Below are 22,085 nucleotides of genomic sequence, written 5' to 3' on the forward strand. Positions count from 1 at the left end.
CCGACGCTCCTTCATCAGGTGATAGTGGAGGGCTCGATCGTAACACAGAATTTATAGCAAAAATTTGCAGTGTGATGTAACTGAAATTATACATTGAAGAATTGATTGTCTGTTAAGCCTTTCATCTGTTAGAATACAGTGATAGTTTCACTTCTTTCATGTGTAAATCACAAAACCCTTTTTTTAAAGTTGCATTCTCGGGTTAGTTGTTAACAATGGTGATAGCTAGACAATATGTTGAAGATGTTAGCCCCCTGTGTTCTCTGTCTATGACCTGATGTTTAGATTGATACTAATCTGAAAAGTGAGATAATAGAGTTTTACATAAATTCATGCAGTTTTTGAGCTCAGAGTTCTACATGAATGTATGCAGTTTTTGAGCAAAGTGCAATGTAACTCGGCAAGTACAAATTCACCACACAAAATATGTGTGTGCATATGGGTCATTGTCTGTCTGTGTGTATGTGTCTGTCTGGGGTGGGGGTTTGCACTCCCTTTTTGATTTTCTTAAAAACCTCCTCCTCTGCTTTTGGTTGCACTTCAGTCCCACGCTCCTGATCTTCAGGCACCCGGTACGGAGGAGGGAGGGCAAGTCTGAAGACCTCCTCGTGGGTCTGCTCCTGGGCCTGGCCAAACTGGCCATAGACAGGTCCAGGCAGCGGGCCGTGGAGGGGGTCGTTAGGGCCGACTGTCTGCCCCTCTTCCGTGGTTACGTTAGAGCCCGGGTGTCCTTGGAGAAGGAGCACACGGTCTCCACCAACACCCTGGACTTGTTCAGGGAGGGGTGGGTGCCGCAGTGAGTGGAGTGCATTATTTCCCCCTCCAACTCTATTTTGATTTAGTCCCTACCCTCCCTTTCACTGTTTTGATCACACAACATTGCTGTTTTTTGTGAAGGGCACTGCTTGTCACTGGCCACTTGGGTGTTTATCCTAATGAGAGTTGGATCAGTGTGAGTGTGTGTGCACGCACGTGCAAGGACTCTCCTCCTCGAGGGGCCTGTACCTGGACCAGCTGCCCCACATCGAGAGGAAGGAAGGAAGAAGGAAGAAGATGAGGAGGAGGAGGAGGAGGAGGAGGCAGGAGGAGGCAGAAGCAGAAGGAGGTGAGAGCTTTTGAGTCTGGGGCCTACTTTTGGAGCTGCAGCCTTAGCCTCACCCAGGTCAAGGGAGTGTTGCTGCTGACCTGGGGCCCACTCCCACTGCTGGTCTCTGGGACCCCGCCCGGACCTGCCTCAGCTGTTGCTGCTTGGGGCCTGCCTCACTGCTGCTGCCTGAGACTTGCCTTGGGGACACTCCCCAACAGGTCTGCCCCTACCGCTGCGACCAAGGGCCTGCCTAGGACTTGCCAGAGGCCTGCCTCCACTGCTGTTGTTGCCTGAGGCCTGCCTCCTCTACCGCTGCCTGGGACTCGCCATGGGCCCCTCCCCACAACCTCCACCACTGCTGCTGCCTGGGACTCAATTTTGGGGTTGCCTGGGACTTGCCTTGGGGACCCTCCCCAACAGGTTTGCCCCCACCGTTGCGACAAAGGGCCTACTTGGGACTCGCCCGAAGCCTGCCTCCACCGCTGCTGCTGCCAGAGGCCCACCTCCACCGCTGCTGCCTAAGGCCTACCAATATCCAGCAGCAGAGTATGGCGAGCCCGAAGGTCTCAGGGCCCAGCCGCACCTACGCCTGGGTAGCCGCTGCGTTAGGCTTGGCTGTCCCAACCCCAGCCGCAACCGCAACCCCCTTCAGGCACTTAACTAAACGCCTGGGGGTAAAGGCCTATCCCCACCCCAATATGACTATCGAGGCCTGCAGCAAGGCCATGGGTAGTACGGGAAGGCCGTCGTTTTCCTAAAAACCGAGCAGGCGGTCCACCTGGCGGTGGAGAGGGGGCTCACTGTGGGCGGGACACATTTTCCCATTGACCCTCTGGAGGTTACGCTGTTTGATCTCACAGCATTGCCCTTTGATGAGAAGGACACTGCTTGTCACTGGCCACTTGGGTGTTTCTTTGCTTCCTGGTGGTGGAAATTTGAATAAAGATCGGTGCACCTTGTGTCTCTCACTGTACCGCAGTTAGGCGGTAGTGTGGGGGTAAGTATTTTAAAAAAAAGAACAGGAGTGTCAGACATCCTGTTCACTCTGAGAGCTGGCACTGAGGGAGCTGGACAAAAGAAAAAAAAGAAGCAGGATTCTCTCATAGAAAAAAAAAGATTCTCATAGATTGTCTTCATTCTGAGCAAGATAGTCAGAATCCATAATACTGTGCATTTGTCAATAAAAATGGACTTGGTGACTGAGGTACCTACCTCCTTGGAATTATTTCATCTTGTCTCTCATCCTGTCAGTCAATTATTGGAATAACTGGAAATTCAAATAACTTTATAAATGCTATTGGGGATCATAACAAACTGGAGACTCTTCTGTGATTTCAAACCCATGGCCTGAAAAAGAGTACTGGGATTTCCCAGAGTTCAAGTAGACAAGGACATGGGGGTGACATAGTGGCTCAGTCTTACAGCACCAGGGGCCTGGGTTTGATTGTGCAAACTCCACACTGAATTGAGGCTGCATTCTCCCCATGTCTGCGTGGGTTTCTGATTGGTGCTCCGGTTCCTCCCACAATCCAAAGATGTGCAAATTAGCTGGATTGGCCATGCTAAATTACCCATAGTGTTCAGGGATGTGTAGGTTAGGTGCATTAGCCATGGGAATTACAAGGTTATAGGGTAGGGGGATGGGGTCTGCGTCTGTGTGGGATGCTCTTTGGAGGGTCGGTGTGGACTTGTTGGGCTGAACAGCCTGTTTCCACACTGTAGGGATTCTATTTTTTAAAAAAATTCGCAGTGTATTTTGCTGTATCCATTGAGAGATTAAAATGGCTATATCAGAAGCTGAATTATCATTATTCCTTTCTCTTTCTCTCTCTGTCTGTCTCTCTCTCTCTCAAGAAAATTTCTTTTTCAAACTTAATAAAAAAAAATCATACTTATTTAGCTTTCCCTCAATGTTATTTTCAAGATTTGTAATTAGTCCCTTTTCTGTGCATAATGAGATAATACTAGAACTAAGATTAATCTATTGCCTATTTGGTTCCTCAGCATACTGCTGTAGCAAACCATCTTGAGAGCATTGATTAATTTGGTTTACCCAGTATGTTTGTGCACTGAAGACAACCATAATTATTGCATGCCCCTAGGGGCACTTAGCTCAGATTTTCTGACTTATATATTGCCCTACATTACCAAGACTGTTTGATAGTCTATAAAGCAATTTGACCAATACTTGTTGCTCTTTGCTGTTTCATAGTTCCACCCAAACAGATTCTCTCTATCTTCCAGTTAGAGCTCTTCTCAGTGATGCACTGATCATGTCCCATATTATCAGCATTACTTCACCCCCTTTTACTTTTTGCCTGTCCTTTCTAAATGTTGAATAACCTTTAATATTGAGTTCCTCACCTTGGTAACCCTGCAGCCACATCTCTGTAATCACAATTAAAACATATCCATTTACTTCTACTAACACTATCAATTCACCTACCTTGTTTCAAATACTGTATGCATTCAGATAAAATGTTTTTAATTCTGCTTTTTTAACATAATTCAGTATTTTGGAGAAAGAACAGGAGTGCCAGGATTGGTATAGGCAGGATGAGGTAAGGTGCTTGAAGAGAAAAATGTATAAAGTAAGCAATTAAATATTCTGCATCTAATCTAGATTTTTTTATTCTTGTTTGGAAAGTACTTGAAGGGTATTGTAGAGTGTGTTTTAACCATTAACAATGTTGCCCTTTCAGACAGAAGGGCCTGATCCTGAACATTTCATCTGGTGTGGCTAATGCTCCATGTCCACTGTATGGTTTGTACTCTTCTACGAAGGTGCGTTATTTCCGATAAGTAAACTATTATTCTAAAATAAAATAAAAGGAGATGGGAGGTCATGTTGCAGCTGTACAGGACATTGGTTAGGTCACTGTTGGAATATTGCATGCGATTCTGGTCTCCTTCCTATCAGAAAGATGTTTTGAAACTTGAAAGTATTCTGAAAAGATTTACAAGGATGTTGCAAGGTTTGGAGGATTTGAGCTATAGGGAGAGGCTGAACAGGCTGGGGCTGTTTTCCCTGGAGCGTCGGAGGCTGAGGGGTGACCTTATAGAGATTTACAAAATTTATGAGGGGCATGGATAGGGTATATAGGTAAAGTCTTTTCCCTGGGGTGGGGGAGTCCAGAACTGGAGGGCATAGGTTTAGGGTGAGAGGGGAAAGATACAAAAGAGACCTAACAAGCAATGTTTCACACTGGGTGGTACGGGTGTGGAATGAACTGCCAGAAGTGGTGGAGGCTGGTACAATTGCAACATTTAAGAGGCATTTGGATGGGTATATGAATAGGAAGGCTTTGGAGGGATATGGGCTGGGTGCTGGCAGGTGGGACTAGATTGGATTGGGATACCTGGTTGGCATGGACAGGTTGGACTGAAGGGTCTGTTTCCATGTTGTACATCTCTGTCTCTAAATACCCAGGAGCATAATTTCTCTTCAGAATATTTTTATGTTGTATTGTCGATTGCAATTGACAAAATAGAATAATCGCTATAATTTCATTGCATTGGAAATCTCAATTATGCATTTAAGAGATTGATTTTGCACTTCCTATGAAGTTACAATAGCAGAATAGAAGTGGGTCTGCAGAAATTTGTAACACAACCTATGATTTCTGGTTTTATTGTTTGGAAAATTATACAGAAAGCATTACCAAAATTCAAGTCATTGTTTACTTGTTTTAATTGGAAAATCTGTTCTTTCTCAAAAGTCTTACCTTTTTGAATTCCAATGTTTTGGATGTCTTATTTATGGAAATTAAATAAACACTATTGGACAGAACAACTTTCCAATCCTTCCTCAGACTCAGCTCAGCACACTTTATGTGAAAGCCAAAACAAATCCAGGTCCATCCGGAATAAAAGCTCCATATAACTATTCTCTGACCCTCTTGGGTAGTTAAAATAATTAAAGGAGATTACAGGCTCATTTCCCTATTAATCATACAAATTCTGATGTAATTAAGACACTTGAATCTCTCTTGAAGGTATGCAGTCGACTCAGCACTCACCAGACCAGTCAGCAATATATCTCATAAGCTCTTAATTAAGTACATAGGAATAAGCCATTTTGCCCATCAAACCTGCTTGACCATTCTAGTAAATCATGGCTTACATCAAGCTCAATGACACTGCCAACGTTATCTCCATATTCCCTGATGTCATTATTTTCCAGAACTATCAATTCTGTCTTGAACATGCTCAATGTTTGAGCTTCCACAGGCCTCTTGGATAGAGAATTTCAAAGCTCCCCCACCCCTTGGAGTCAAGAAATTGCTCCTCGTTGCAATTCTTTAAGGCTGTTGCTCCATTTAAGAATTTTTAAAGTATCAATTATATAATCATTCATTCTTAAACTCAAAAGAATGCAGGCCCAATTTTGTCAAACCTTCTTCATAAAATAATCCTGCCATTCCACATATTGTTCTGGTAAATTTCCATTGCAGTCCCTCTATGGCAAGTATATCCTTTCTTAGATAAGGGAAACTTCACTATCCCAAAGTATATCAGGAATGATCTTACAAAGGTTTCAGACCTCTTTAATTTTATAGCAGGTCAGGCAGCATCCAAGGAACAGGAGAATCGACGTTTCGGGCATAAGTCCTTCTTCAGGAAATGTCGATTCTCCTGTTCCTTGGATGCTGCCTGACCTGCTGCGCTTTTCCAGCAACACATTTTCAGCTCTGATCTCCAGCATCTGCAGCCCTCACTTTCTCTCTTTAATTTTATACTCAACATACAATTTGTTTTCCTAACTGAATGTTAAATCTGCATGTCAGCTTCCAGTCATTCATGAACAAGGATACCCAGGTCATTTTAAACACCAAAAGCTTCCCTATCACCCACCATTTAAGAAACCGGAGTGTGTGTTCCCAAGCGAGAATGTTATCATTAAAAATAGCCCCTGTGATCCAGTGACATGGGTGCAGAAGCTCTGACAACAAAACTATTGCTATGTGGGTATCTGCCCTGTCCTTCAAAGATTTGAAAATTTATCTGGATGCAGATAGCCATGTCAGTACCAGGAATTAATTAAAAAATATACAATTTTTTCCCATCCCAGTCTTTCTTGCATAATCTTCAATAACATAAATTTACAATTATTCTGCTATCAGATTAACCTTACGGTTGTGTTTGCAAAATCTCAAAGCCGCTTCATTATACATTAAGTGCAATGGTTGGAAATTTGCTGCAAAAAATGGTTTCGGTTAATTAATTTCAGGTACTTCTGCCCAATTTCAGAAAGATTCCAAACTCAGATGCTGCATTTCTACACACATACATTTGTTGCTACACCTAGCCCATAAATATAATCTTAAGAAATATTGTAAATAAAAAAAACACTAAAGAACTGCTGATGCTGGAAATCAGAATCAAAACAGGAAGTTCTGGAAAAGCTCAGGCGGTCTGACAGCCTCTGTGGAGAGAAAGCAGGAGTTAGCTCTTTGGGTGGAGTGATCACTGTTTCCTATTTCCCAGAATGTGGTCAGACAGATCGTCTAAACATGAGCACCCTAAGTAGATGATGGCCAAGTCCCTGCATTGTGTAATGGCTGTGTCTGTCTCTGACTGTGCCAGGGCCCTTGACAGACAAGGGTCTCCCCCCTTGACTGGACTGTGGATCAGCCCCCACCAGTTTCTGAAATGGACATTTGGTTGAAAAAGCATGCAGTTTATTTGCTATGCAGACAGCTAGCATACTCTGTGGATGTTAAACTGACATCTTAATGTGCTGTGCAGCAAGATGCCCTCCCCACTTTCGTCTATGTGCCTGCAATAATGAGCTTTGACTCAAGATGAAGCACCTATGTGCTAACAGGCATGGCAATACAAGTTAAGGATATGCAGGTAAATGCTAAGTGAGTGAATACTAAGAGAGCAAACGACCATCACTGAGATGCTACCTGGCCCAATCTGTGAGTTGGATCCTTCCTGCAGGCTGCAAGTGGATCAGAAAAGTGCTAGGATGGTTACAAGGAATTGGCAAATGCTGGATTCCAATGTCGGTAGATGACAGTGACTGCAGCTGGTACCTGTTGTCATGCTCTGAGATGCTCTTGCTCCTACGTAATATGGAGTCCTTTTAGAGCATGCTGACATCACTGGGTACCCGCTACGATTTTCATAATGCATTCTCTTATTTGGCACATTCATTAAGATATGAAATGGAATATTGATGAGGATAGTTGCCATTTGTAAGACATTTAACACCGTAATCCACCATAATTGGTAACCCATCACTACCTAGTAAGAATTTCATCATGAGATGAGGAGAAATTTGTTCACCTTGAGAGTGATGAGCCTATAGAATTCTCTGCCACAAAATGCAGTGGAGGCCAGAGCATGTTTTCAAGAAGCTGGTAAATATTGTTCTTAAAGGGATCAAGATATAGGGAGAAAGCGGGAACAGGGTACTGTTTTGGGTGATCAATCATGATCATATTGAATGGTGGCGTATGCTTAAAGGCTGAATGGCCTACTTCTGTTTTCTACTTAAGTTGGAATCCTCCAAAGTCTCTCCCACTAATTTGAGTTGGAGACTTTTCCAGAGGGCTCCAGATTAAGAGTAACTGCCCATTAGAAGTTTAAACTTCCCAGGCAATTAAGCTGGACATCCAAGGAGTTTTTATGTATATCTTGGCAGGTAATTTGATTGAAAATATCTGTCTCTTTGCAGCATCTGTGGAGTACCTCTTGTTACAGTTCTACTCGGGTCCCCAACCACAACACTTTTGCCAATATGTCCATCACATCTTTGGTGCTATTTCCTGTCTCATACAGAATTGAAAGTTTTGCTTCCAATTTCCATCCTTTTCTCACTTTATCCTGGTCCATTTCTGACTCTTCTCTTCTTTTCTTTTCCCTTCCTTGACATAATTTCCAATGATAGGCTGTCCACAAATAACTAACAAACTGACTCCCACACATACCTCGAATATATTTCCTCACAGCCTGCTTCATGCAACAATTCCATTCTCCCAGTTTCTCCGTCTTCATTCCATCTGTTGTGATGATGCCCATTTCCATCGGGGTACATCTGACATGTCCTTCGTTTATCTCAACTGAAGATATTCCCCACTATAGTTGACAGAGCCCTTAGCCATGACCGACCCATCTGTGAAGGCTCTCCTCTCCCTTCACCCCTTCCATTTCTTCTCAGAACAACGATACCACCCCACTAGTCTTTGCATTCAAATTATCATGCTCCACCACTTCTAACATGTCCAGCAGGATGCAAGAATGAAACACATCCTCCCTCCCTGCACTGTAACATCCTGGTCCACTTCACCATCTCCTCTAACTTTCCTCCCCTTCCACCTTGGCACTTTGTTATGCAATTGATAAACATTTAACACTTCATTATTCACATCTGCCCTTTTTACTGTGCGTGTGTGTGTGTCAGAGAAAGAGGGAGGGAGAGAGTTCTAGATCAAGTCATAGAATCAGTCAGAGTAAAGATAAGAAATAGCAAGGGAGAGAAGATCCTGGTGGGAGAAATATATAGGTTCCCAAAGGATAGTCATGCAGTGGGCCACACAATAAGCCAAGAAATACCAGGACTCTTGTAAGGAAGGTACAGCAATAATCATGAATGGCTTTAATCTGCTTATAGACGAGATCAATCACATTGGCAAGGCTTTCCTTGAAGGAGAATTTATTGAATGTTAGAGATTGGTTCCCCAACATATTGCTTCAACAGACAAGCAGGGAGCAGGCAATTTCAGATTTGATATTGTGTAATGAATTGGGATTAATTAATGATCCCAAAGTAAAAGAAAGCATATTCATAGCATGCTTGAATTTCAAATCCAATTGGAAGGTGAAAAAGTGGAGTCCCACACTATCATTTTCATATTAAGCAAAGGTAATTATTTAGGCATGAGGACAGACCTGACCTTAGTGAACTGGGCAAGAAGACTAAAGCAAAGGACAGTTAATGAGCAGTGGCAGATATTTAAGGAGACACTCAATTGCTTACAACTAAAATATAATTCAGAAAGGATGAAATGTTGTAAGGAGGAGGAGAAACATCTATGGCTAATCAAGTTCAAAATAGTCATGATATGCATAGTGTGCTTCCAGTTAAACCTGTTGGACTATAACTGGGTGTTGTAATTTTTAACCAAGTTCAAGATAGTATTCAAAACAAAAACTAAGGCATGTCATATTGCAAATGCAAGTGGTAGGCTGGAAGATTGGGAAATTTTTGAATTACAGAAGGGTTACTAAAAAGTCAGAAAGTGTAAAGATGAACTATGAAAGAAAACTGGCATGAAATATAAAAATAGATAACATAAACTCTCTCTATAAAAGGTAAGAGAGTAACTAAAGTGAATGTTGATCTATTGGAGTAAAGACTGTGAGGTTAATAGTGGGGAACAAAGAAATGGTGGGTGGCACGGTGGCATTGCTGCCTCACAACACCAGAGACCTGGGTTCAATTCCCACCTCAGGCGACTGACTGTGTGGAGTTTGCACATTCTCCCTGTGCCTGTGTGGGTTTCCTCCCACAGTCTAAATGTGCAGGTTAGGTGAATTGGCCATGCTAAATTGCCCATAGTGTTAGGTGCAGTTGTAAACGTAGGGGAATGGGTCTGGGTGGGTGTGCTTTGGTGGGTCGGTGTGGACTTGTTGGGCCAAAGGGCCTGTTTCCACACTGTAAGTAATCTAATTTAATATTTTGCTTTAGATTTCATGGTAGAGGATATTATTACTATCCCAGTAACAGGTAGTGCGATAGAAAGGAAGAAATTTAGAACTTTGCAGAATACCTCCATTCTGTCCATACGAATGACACTGACCTCTCATATCGATGAGCCACCTTGCTCTCATGTTGACATTTCTGTCCTGGGCCTGCCGTCATCTTCCACTGAAGCGAAATGCAAGCCTCAATGCCTCATTTTACAGCTGCAAGGTCTCAACATTGAATTCAATAACTTCAGAAATCAATCACCTGATGCCTGTTTTCCATTTTTCTTACATTCTCTTATCCCATCCTCCCACAGCTTTGTTTTGTTTGTGTTTTGTTCAACATTCTTTAGTTCTGAAGAAGTTATACCAAATTTGAAACGTTAACTCTGTTTCTCTCTCCACAGATGCTGCCAGACTTGCTGAGTTTCTCTAGCATTCCGTGTTTGTTTCAGATTTCCAGCATCTGCAACATTTTTCCTTTTAAATGATGCAGAATAATATCTTATCTGAAAGACAACGGATGCTTTGTGATGTTAACAGAGGGATAGATATTAGCCAGGACTCCAGAGATAACACTGTTATTCATCAAAATTGTGCTATGGTATCTTTAACATTCATCTGCACAAGTTGGAGGCTTGATTTAATATCTCACCATAAAGATGGTACTCCCAACAATGCATTGCTTTCTCAATACTGCTGTGGAGCACCAGCTTTAATTTTAATTTACTGGGCTTTGAACCAATGACTTTGTGGCTTAGAGAAAGCAGTGCTGCCAACTGAGCCAGAGCTAATAGTGTCATGTCCACCTCACATAAGGAGAAAGTGAGGTCTGCAGATGCTGGAGATCAGAGCTGGAAATGTGTTGCTGGAAAAGCGCAGCAGGTCAGGCAGCATCCAGGGAACAGGAGAATCGACGTTTCGGGCATAAGCCCTTCTTCAGGAAGAAGGGCTTATGCCCGAAACGCCGATTCTCCTGTTCCCTGGATGCTGCCTGACCTGCTGCGCTTTTCCAGCAACACATTTCCAGCACCTCACATAAGGCAAATTGAGCAAAAATTGAGTACACTGCAAGAAAGTAGTTTTCTTAACAAAATCACATTTCAAATACTTTATTGTCTTTTCTTGTCTAATCAAGTTCATCTAATTACTGTACAATGTAAAGTCAAAGATGATAGTACTGTTCAGGAGACTAAAGAAGGGAACATATATTGATGAGAAATATTTGAGCACACTTTTAATGGGTCATCAAGTGTAAAATTTGAGGTGATAATAAGGGTCCTTAAAATGGAGCAGACCATATTTGGTGAGAGGCCCAACATGGGATGAAATAATGGACTGGATTTAGTCCTGGCATCAGTTGTCACACCACTGGGTCCAAAGGCTGGGGATTGAATCAACTCTGACAGTCAGTGGGACCCTGGTGTTGCCTGTGAAATATCCTAGACAGATACTTTGGCCAGTTTGTTATTCATAAAAGTGTTTACCCAGGTCCTCTTACTGTATGAGGCAAACAAAAGACTGATTCCAACTTTTTTTTATTAAAACACTCGCAAGTTAAAGAAAACAACTCACTCAAATTAAGTTAACTTTTCCCAAACTATGCTAACTGCTTGAAAAATGCACATAGTACTCACTGTGGTAAACTTGATTGAGCTGCTGGTTTCAACTCTGAGCTCTGTTGACGGTGCACTCAGGATCTTCTTAATACAAAAGTGCGTCTCACATGGAGACTTCTCTAGTCAACTCTTCACTGAATGAATGGCCACCAGATGTCCTTCCTTAACCCTTTTCTGAACCTCTCTGATTTCAGCCAATGGGGTCACAGGGTAGGGTCACATTACCCTGTGAGGTTAGGCTGCATTGTCCTAGGTGTACTCATCCCCTTTTCAAGATAAGGTTATTCCATGGTGCTAAGGTGTCTGTCTGAAACTGGGGAATACACAAACTAAGTCTATCCCTATGGATCTGGCTGAGTATATCTTAATGAATTTTGGGTCATAACAATTTTCCAATTGTTCAATATGTAATACAAATCTGGACTGATCCTCATTAGCTTTTGACTTGTGGTAACCTTGGCCTCTTTGAATTCCATCAGACCTAGCTTGCAGGAACTGTTTACCAATTTTATGTTGGCCCAGTTGCTTAAGCATTGGCCACTTGTCCAGACTGGGCCATGTCATGTTAGTGGCAAGCAATCAATTTTATGTCATTTGTAAGTATATTAAGGATGGCCACTGCAACCACCCTGCACCATGTTGCCCAGTGTTAACATAGAACAGCACAAGAAAAAGCCCATTGGCCCATGTCTGGGCTGACCAATATGCCATTCTAAACTAATCCCTTCTGCCTGCACAATGTCCACATCCCTCTACTTCCTAACTGTTCATGCATCTGTCTAAATGCCTCTTAAACATTGCTATTATATTTGTTTCTACCGTCTCCCCTTGCAGCACATTCATTGCCTTGCACATCTCCTTTAAACTCCCCCCCCCCCCCCCCCCCCCCCTCACTTTAAACCTAAACCCCCTGGTATTTGACATTTCCACCCCAGGACAAAGACTCCAACTATCCACCCTATTCATGCTCTCATAATTTGTATGCCTTGATCAAGTCATCCTCCAGTTTCCATTGCTCTAGAGAAAACAATCCAAATTTGTCCAACCTCTCCTTATAACTAATACACTCCAATCCAGGCAACATCCTGGTAAACCTCTTTAGCACACTGTCCAAAGCCTCTATATCCTTTCTATAGTGTGCTTGCCAGAATCGCACATAATACTCTGAATATGTCCCACTGTATTTTTTATACAGTTGCAAAATAACTAGTCAACCTTTATACTTGAGGTCCTGTCCAATGAAAGCATACCACATATCCACTTGTGTTGCCAATTTCAGGGAGGTATAGACTTGCACTCCAAAATCTTTCTGTGTATCAACGCTCATTAGGTCTTACTATTTAATGTATACTTCTTTTCTCTTGCATTTAACCTCACAAAATGCATCATCTCACTCTTGTCTGGATTAAACTCCATCTGCCATTTCTCCACCCAACTTTCTAACTGTTCTACATTTTGCTGTATCCTTTGACAACCTTCTTCACTATCCACAACTCTGCCAGTTTTCATGTCGACTGCAATCTTACTAATCAGACAACCTACATTTTCATCCAAATCATTTATATAAATTACAAACAACAGAAGCCCAGCACTGATCCATGCAGAACACACCCTGTACAACTACCCTCTGTCTTCCACGACCAAGTGAATTTTGTATCCGACTTATCAGTTTGCTGTGGAACCCATTTGACTTAATTTTGTGGATCAGGCTACCATGAAGGACCTTGTCAAATGCTTTAGTAAAGTCTATGTAGACAGCCCTGTCTCATCAATCATCCCTGTCACTTCTTCAAAAAACTTAATCTAATTTGTGAGCTAAGACCTCCCCTGCATAAAGCCATATTGACTATCCTGAATAAATCTATTCTTTTTCAAATGTGAGTAAATCCTGTTCCCAAGACTCTTCTCCAATAATTACCCTGGCACTGATAAAAGGCTCACTGGCCTATAATTTCCTGGATTATCCCTGTTGCCCTTTTTCAATTAAGGAACAGCATTGGCTATTTGCCAGTCTTCTGGGATCTCATTCATGGTTAAAAAGATTTCTGTCAATGTCCAAGCAATCTCCTCTGTTGCCTCCCTCAGTATCCTTGGATAGATCCCATCGATGCCCACAAACTTATCTACTGTAATGCTTTACAAGACACTGAACACCACCTCCTTCTTAATGCTGACATGCGCTAGAATATCAACATATCCCTCCCTAATCTTGCTATCATCCATGCCCTTTTCCTTGATCAATACCAATGTGAAGTACTCATTAAGGACCTCACCCACTTCCTCTGGCTCTCTGTATAAATTCTCTCCTTTGTCCATGAGTGGACCTATTTCTTCCTTGCTGCCTTTTTGCTTCTAATATATAAGTAAAATGCCTTAGGCCTACTTGCAGAGGACATTTCATGCCTCCTTTTACCCATTATAATTCCTTGTCTAAGCACTTTCCTAATTCATTTATATTCTTCAAGGGTCATGTCTGATTTCAGTTTCCTAAACCTTCAATGTGCTTCAATTTTCTTTTTGACTAATCTTGCAATATCACTTGTCATCCAGAATTCCTGAATCTTACTATCCTTATCTTTCATCCTCCCAGGAACATGGTCTTGTACTCTGATCAACTGACCTTGTAAAGACTCCCATATGTCAAATATGGATTTACTTGTCCCAAATCTAATTTCTCTAGTTCTTGTGTAATACCATTGTAATTAGCCTTCTCCCAGTTTAGAACTTCCACCGAGGACCAGTCTTATCCTTATCCATACTTTAAAGCTTAGGGAATTATTTTTACTGTTCCAAAATGCTCCCCTACTGAAACTTCGATCACCTAGTTGGGCTATCTACATATTGTTTCAAGAAACCCTTTGGATGCACCTAACAAATTCAGTCCCATCTAACCCCTTGGCACTAAGGGATCCTCCGTCAATGTTGGGAAAGTTAAAATCACCCATGACAACAACCCTGTTGTTTTTGAGTTTTTTTCCATGATCTGCTTACATATCTCCCACTGGCAGTTGGGAGTCCTATAATAAAACCCCAAAATTGTGACTGCTCTTTCTTATTCCTGAGTTCTACCCATTACGCCTCGCTGGATGAGCTCTCCAAGATGTCTTCTTTTTATGCAACTTTGACATTCTCCTTAATCAGTAATACAATTCCCCCACCCCTTTTTGCATTCCTCTCTAACATGCCTAAAACAGCTCAACACTGGAACATTGAATTGCCAGGCCTTTCCTTCACTCAGCCAAGTTTCTGTAATGGCTACAACATTGTAGTTCTATGTTCTAATCTGCCAAAGATATACTGGCAGCTCAATAGTACCACTGGGACTGGTGGGTCTGCACCAGAGGAGAAGGGCATATTGATAGACTAGTTTTGTTCTTATTCATCTGTGGCACATGTATCTCATTGCCTGAGCAAGAATCTATTACCCTCCCTAATTGTCCTGGAGAAGGTAGTGATGAACCATCTTCTTGACCTGCTTTCTTTAGGGTGTAGATAGATCCATAACATTATTAGTTGAAACTTTATTGCTGGAACAGCACAGCAGGTCAGGCAGCATCCAGGGAACAGGAGATTCGACGTTTCGGGCACAGGCCCTTCTTCAGGAATGAGCAGAGAGTGTTCAGCAGGAGAAGATAAAAGGTAGGGAGGAGGGACTTGGAGGAGGGGAGTTGGAAATGTGATAGGTGGAAAGAGGTCAAGGTGAGGGTGATAGGTCGGAGTAGGGTGGAGGCGGAGAGGTCAAGAAGAAGACTGCAGGTCAGGAAGGCGGTGCCGGGCTGGAAGGATCCGGCTGAGACAAGGTGGGGGGAGGGGGGATGAAGAAACTGGTGAAGTCCAAGTTCATCCCCTGCGGTTGGAGGGTTCCCAGTCGGAAGATAAGACGCTCCTCCTCCGACCGTCGGGTTGTTGTGGTTTGGCGGTGGATGAGTCCAATGACCTGCATATCCTCGGTGGAGTGGGAGGGGGAGTTGAAATGCTGTGCCACAGGTTGGTTGGGTTGGTTCGTCCGGGTGGCCCAGAGGTGCTCCCTGAATCGCTCCGCAAGTAGGCGGCCTGTCTCCCCAATATAGAGGAGGCCACACCGGCTGCAGCGGATGCAGTAGATGATGTGGGTGGAGGTGCAGGTGAATCTGTGGCGGATATGGAAGTTTCCCTTGGGGCCTTGGAGAGAAGTGAGGGGGGAGGTGTGGGCGCAAGTGTTGCACCTCCTGCGGTTGCAAGGGAAGGTGCCGGGAGTGGTGGTTGGGTCGGTGGGGGGTGTGGATCTGACAAGGGAGTCGCGGAGGGAGTGGTCTCTACGGAAAGCTGATAGGGGAGGTCCAAACAGACCCCAGCACCAAGGATATATTTCCCTCCCCTCCCCTATCAGCTTTCCGTAGAGACCACTCCCTCCGCGACTCCCTTGTCAGATCCACACCCCCCACCGACCCAACCACCACTCCCGGCACCTTCCCTTGCAACCGCAGGAGGTGCAACACTTGCGCCCACACCTCCCCCCTCACTTCTCTCCAAGGCCCCAAGGGAAACTTCCATATCCGCCACAGATTCACCTGCACCTCCACCCACATCATCTACTGCATCCGCTGCAGCCGGTGTGGCCTCCTCTATATTGGGGAGACAGGCCGCCTACTTGCGGAGCGATTCAGGGAGCACCTCTGGGCCACCCGGACGAACCAACCCAACCAACCTGTGGCACAGCATTTCAACTCCCCCTCCCACTCCACCGAGGATATGCAGGTCATTGGACTCATCCACCGCCAAACCACAACAACCCGACGGTCGGAGGAGGAGCGTCTTATCTTCCGACTGGGAACCCTCCAACCGCAGGGGATGAACTTGGACTTCACCAGTTTCTTCATCCCCCCTCCCCCCACCTTGTCTCAGCCGGATCCTTCCAGCCCGGCACCGCCTTCCTGACCTGCAGTCTTCTTCTTGACCTCTCCGCCTCCACCCTACTCCGACCTATCACCCTCACCTTGACCTCTTTCCACCTATCACATTTCCAACTCCCCTCCTCCAAGTCCCTCCTCCCTACCTTTTATCTTCTCCTGCTGAACACTCTCTGCTCATTCCTGAAGAAGGGCCTGTGCCCGAAACGTCGAATCTCCTGTTCCCTGGATGCTGCCTGACCTGCTGTGCTGTTCCAGCAATAAAGTTTCAACTTTGATCTCCAGCATCTGCAGACTCACTTTCTCCATAACATTATTAGGCAGGGAGTTCCAGGATTTTGACCCAATGACACAGAAGGAATGGCAATATCATTCAGAGTTGAGATAGTGTATGGCTCGAAGGGGAACTTGCAGGTGATGGTGTTCTGCTGCCCTTATTCTTTGAGGAGGTAGAGATCATGGGTATAGAAAGGCTGTTGGAAAGGCTTTAGTGAGTTTCTACAGTGCATCTTGTAAGTGGTAGACACTGCTGCTACTGCACTTTGGCGATGAAGCTGGTGAATATTAAAGGTAATGGTTGGCATGCCAAGTTACCAGACTGATTTCTGAATGGTGTCAAGCTACTTGAGAGTTGTTGGAGTTACACTCATCCAGGCAACAGGATAGTTTTCCATCACACTCCTGACTTGTACCTTGTGAATATTAGGGAAGCAGTTTAGTTACTCACTGCAGGGTTCCTGGTTTCTGCCCTGCTCTGATAGCTATGGTGGTTATACGGCTGGTCCAGTTAGTTTATGTTCAGGATATTGATAGTGGGGGGTTCAGCAATGATAATGCCATTGAACATAAGGGGCAATGGTCAGATTTTTTCTCACAATCAGATAAATGAGGTCTTCAGGATACAAGGGACAGTTAGTTATTGGGAGATCCTTGTGAACCAACAGTGTCAGACAAGGTGGCCTTCCCCCTTACCCACCAGAAGGCCATTGGACCTGGTTGTCTTCCACATGTGAGAGGCCCATTCCCACCTTAACCAGTGGAAGCAGGAAAGGGCCCTCAATTGGTCATTTGCTCTATTCTGCATTGTTCAAAGGTGTATCAACTCTATTCTTATTAAATTATTTGCTAGATCTTTGTGGAAAGATTCTCCAGAGGATGTCAAGCAGAATACGGCTCAAAGGGAATCATCATACAGGTAAAGGTGGATAATCTTTGTGAGCATGCTTATGGGTAATGGAAGAACATGGAACATAAGCAATATATTTCTGCTGCATTCCTACTGTAAAAGTAATATTTGGCATTTTAGTTTTGCAGAGCATTATTTAAATAAATTTTATGGTAAACATTTGAAAGCAGAATGGTAAAACTTATAAATAATGCAAAGAGCTGTGCATTCCAGTAAAATATATAGCTAGGCTTAAAATTCAGTTCATGTTTCATGATATGTGGGGTCAGTTACTCTGTTGGCTAGATAGAGGGTGTTTTGGCCAGAATGATACCTGTGAAGGCTTAAAATTCAGTTCATGTTTCATGATATGTGGGGTCAGTTACTCTGTTGGCTAGATAGAGGGTGTTTTGGCCAGAATTATACCTGTGATCAGGTTCACTAACTGCATCAGCTGTAGTTGTCTGGGGAGGCTGCCCCCTTTGCCCTCTGCTTGATGCAGAGTGCTGCCCTCTTGATGTATAACTGCATCTCTTTCTCTCCAGCATTACGTAAATTAAGGCTAATTATCTAAATTACTGTGTACTATTAGATTAGATTACTTAGTGTGGAAACAGACCCTTCGGCCCAGCAAGTCCACACCGACCCTCCGAAGAGCAACCCACCCAAACCCATTCCCCTACATTGACCCCATCACCTAACACTATGGGCAATTTATCATGGCCAATTCACCTAACCTGCACATCTTTGGGAGGAAACCTGAGCACCTGGAGGAAACCCACGCAAACACGGGGAGAATGTGCAAACTCCACACAGACAGTTGCTTGAGGCGGGAATTGAACCCAGGTCTCTAGCACTGTGAGGCCGCAGTGCTAGCCACCGTGCTGCCCTTCAAGATGAATGATTGATACAATGGATGAATAAACATGATTTATTGGTATAAACATTCTCCACATGCTGATTCAGAGCACAAGAGCTTTTAAGAAAAAAAAAGTACTACAACCTAATAAGCTTGTCTCTTTTTGATGGTAAAACTCTTCCAGTCTGCATTCTTTCAACTCTGCTCTTTAGAAATCCATCTAACTTTCTCTTTAAATCATTTGCACTGGATTTTTCATAGTTTTTCTGATAACTTTGACCCACTTGTCTTTGGGAGAAAATGTACTTTCTCACTTCGTTTTCCTAGCTTGCTAATTTTAAAGTTTAATCTCTTCATATTTGAACTATTTACAGCAAAGAATTATTTGCCTGGGTCACCTTTATCAATTCCTTTTTGAAAGTTTTAAGGAGACCTCATCAAAGTGTATTCGCTTATGAAATGATTATTTTTGGAACATTTCTTACCATTGGATTCTTGACAACATGCTTTTTGAGGGTTTCCTGTGGTTCTTCTGCTGAAGTTAAAGTAATTAATTGGGAAACCCTCAAGGAAAGTTTTCCTTTATGTTTCTGAACAGTATTTCTGCTCCAGTCATATTAAACTGCCACATAACTGTTTGCTGAACAAAGAGACCTTGGAGTGCCAGTTCATAGCTCCTTGAAAGTGGAGTCGCAGGTAGATAGGATAGTGAAGAAGGCATTTGGTATGCTTTCCTTTATTGGTCAGAGTATTGAGTACAGGAGTTGGGAGGTCATGTTGCAGCTGTGCAGTACATTGGTTAGGCCACTGTTGGAATATTGCGTGCAATTCTGGTCACCTTCCTATCGGAAAGATGTTGTGAAACTTGAAAGGGTTCAGCAAAGATTTACAAGTATGTTGCCAGGGTTGGAGGATTTGAGCTATGGGGAGAGGTTGAATAGGCTGGGGATATTTTCCCTGGAGCGTCGGAGACTGAGGGGTCAGGTTATAGATGTTTATAAAATTGAGGGGCATGAATAGGATAAATAGACCAAGTCTTTTCCCTAAGGTGGGAGAGTCAAGAGCTAGAGGGCATAGGTGAGAGGGAAAAGATATAAAAGAGACCTAAGGGACAACTTTTTCATTCAGAAGGTGGTACATGTCTGGAAAGAGCTGCCAGAGGAAGTGGTGGAGTCTCTCTCAATTGCAACATTTAAAAGGTGTCTGGATGTGTATATGAATAGGAAGGGTTTGGAGGGATATGGACTGGGTGCTGGCAGGTGGGACTAGATTGGGTTGGGATATCTGGTCGGCATGGACCAAAGGGTCTATTTCTGTGCTGTACATCTCTGACTTTATGACTCTATCTGTATTGAGTGTTATACTGTTTCTGGAAACAGTAGATACTTCGGACCGAAGTTGTTCAGTTGTGGTTTTTTTTGAAAGACAAATTTGCTGTCCATTTTATTTGTTTTTGATAAAGTACATCTGAGGTATATTATTTCTAATTATTACTAATGACAAGCCCTACTGATTCATGTACAGCAATGCGGCTCTGTTGCAGTAAGAATATTCTAACCATCATATAGAGCAGAGTATACATAGTGGTACAATGTAGAACAATCCCATCAGACATCCTACAAACTTTGAAAACCTCCCTAGCTGAGGTCCTGCTCAATAATCAAATGTATAAAGTTATGGCATGGCTGTTATCCTGTACAACTGGCTACACTCCATATTGTCTTTTTCAATGTACTCTAAGAGCAGACTTATTGGACTGGAATTCTCAAATCTTCAAGGATATAGTCTAAAATTATTTATTGTTTTGGTGTTTTTAGAGCTGAAGAAAGATAATCCTGTAAAAAGGTCAAGAATGAAACAATTTTTTTATCATTTAACGTCATATTTTGTCTAAGATTTCAGTTGTTTGTGTTTAAAATTCTGTGCAGCAATTTCATTCAGAAACAAAGATAAAGAAACTAAAAAAGAAATCTGTTCTTAGTAGAATAATTGACAAAATTCACAATGTGATTTAAATGCTACTGATTGTATGCAAACCTTGTCTTATTGCTTTCAATTCTGTCTTGTATGAAAATAGTACTAAAAGTGTTTTCTGAAGTATCTCTACTTCATGGTTCATAGTTCATAGTTTCATCGTGAAATTATTTATTTCGGACCAGAAGTGCAGCAACAAATTATATTTGCACAATAAACATAATAAAATGCTCCTTCATAGGAGCATTATCAAATAAAATTTAACACAAAGCCATACGAAGAGATATGTGGACATTTGACCTAAAGCTTGGTTCATGAGGTAGGTTTTAATGAGCATCTTAAATAAGAAAGGATCGACTAAGAGAGACATTCTGGGGTTTAGGCCTTACCACCTGAATGTGTAGTCATTGATCACAGAGCAGCTTTTCTTTGAGATGGCCACAATTAAAGGAAAACAAATAATATGTAAGGCTTTGCAGCTGGAAGATATTACAACCAAGCAATTGCCTTATTTGCTGAATCTAAGGTGATTAGTTTGTCACTTAGGACACTCCTTAGTACTGTGCAGCATTGTCTGTGTCTCAATATTTTGACCTCAACAGTTTCCTGTTGCAAAGAATTCCACAGGCTCATAACTCTTTGGGTAAAGAAATTCCTCTTCATCTCTGTCCTAAAAGGTTTACCTGTTATTGTTATACTGGGACCCCTGGTTCCGGACTCCTCAATCAATGAGAACAATTTTCCTGCATCTGCTCTCTCAAATGCTGTGAGTTTTATAGGTTTCTATGACACTACCCCTCACTCTTCAAAGCTCAAGTAAATGTATCCCAGCTGATTAAGTCTCTCTCTGATGTCAGTGCTGCCATCCCAGGAGTCAGACTGGGTAAACGTCTTTGAACTGCTTCTGTAATCAGAACACCCTTCCTCAAATAAGGAGATCAAAACTACATATAATACTCCTGGTGCGGTTTCAACAATGCACTGTACATTTGTAGTAAGACATCCCTGCTGTTGAAATGAAGGCCAACATATATCATATGTACTGCTGCATTTACATGCTTATTTTCAGCGAAGGGTGTACAAGGACACTGAGGTCTCGTTGCGCCTCCCTGATTCCCAGTCTATCGCCATTCAGATAATGATCTGTCTTTGTGTTTTTGCTCCTGGAGTAGATTAACCTCATATTTATTCACATTATACTGCATCTGCCATGTATTTCTCCATTTGCTTAACTTCTCCAAATTGCATTGAAGCTTCCTGCATCCTCTTCACTGCATGCCTTCGCACTCCGCTTTATGTCATCTGCAAACTTAGAAATATGACACATAGTTTCCTCATCTACGTCAGTATTTTATACTTTGAATAGCTGTGGTCCAAGCACTAACCTCTGAGGTACCCCTCTAGTCACTGCCTGCCATTTATTCTAACTCTTTCTTTCCTGCCTGCCAACTAGTTCTCGAACCATTTCAGTACATGATCTCTAGTCCCATGCACTTTAATTTTGCAAGTTAGTCTCTTACGTAGGAAATTATTGAAAGCCTTCCAAAAGTCCATGTAAATGACGTCCACTGACCATTCTATTTGTCACATGCTGAAACAATTTCAGCACATTTGTCAAGCATGACTTCCTCTTCATGAGTCCACGCTGTCTCTATCTGATTTTGTCACTCTTCCAAGTTGTTTACTGTGACATCTTTTATAATGGAATGTAGCATTTTTGTCGCTCTTGATATCAAGCTAATGAGTCTACAATTTGTTGTTTTCTCCATGCCTCCCTTTTTAAATAGTGGAGTTG

The 22,085-nt window shown here is 42.8% G+C and overlaps 1 protein-coding gene across 2 annotated transcripts in view; it reads left to right on the forward strand.

Moving 5' to 3' along the window:
* hsd17b3 (hydroxysteroid (17-beta) dehydrogenase 3) overlaps positions 1–22,085 on the forward strand; it is an 83,635-nt gene that overhangs the window by 57,683 nt on the left and 3,867 nt on the right. The window contains exons 8-9 of one of the 2 annotated variants that reach the window (XM_043713512.2): positions 3,790–3,871; positions 17,422–17,487. In XM_043713512.2, coding sequence (XP_043569447.1) covers positions 3,790–3,871; positions 17,422–17,487 — 148 coding nt within the window. The remainder of the gene's footprint in view (positions 1–3,789; positions 3,872–17,421; positions 17,488–22,085) is intronic. The other variant, XM_043713519.2, reaches the window with a different exon arrangement.

The sequence above is a fragment of the Chiloscyllium plagiosum genome, unplaced genomic scaffold, assembly GCF_037043375.1.
Source record: "Chiloscyllium plagiosum isolate Xiang-an unplaced genomic scaffold, Cpla_swu_hap1 HiC_scaffold_2, whole genome shotgun sequence".
Classification (NCBI taxonomy): Eukaryota; Metazoa; Chordata; class Chondrichthyes; order Orectolobiformes; family Hemiscylliidae; genus Chiloscyllium; species Chiloscyllium plagiosum.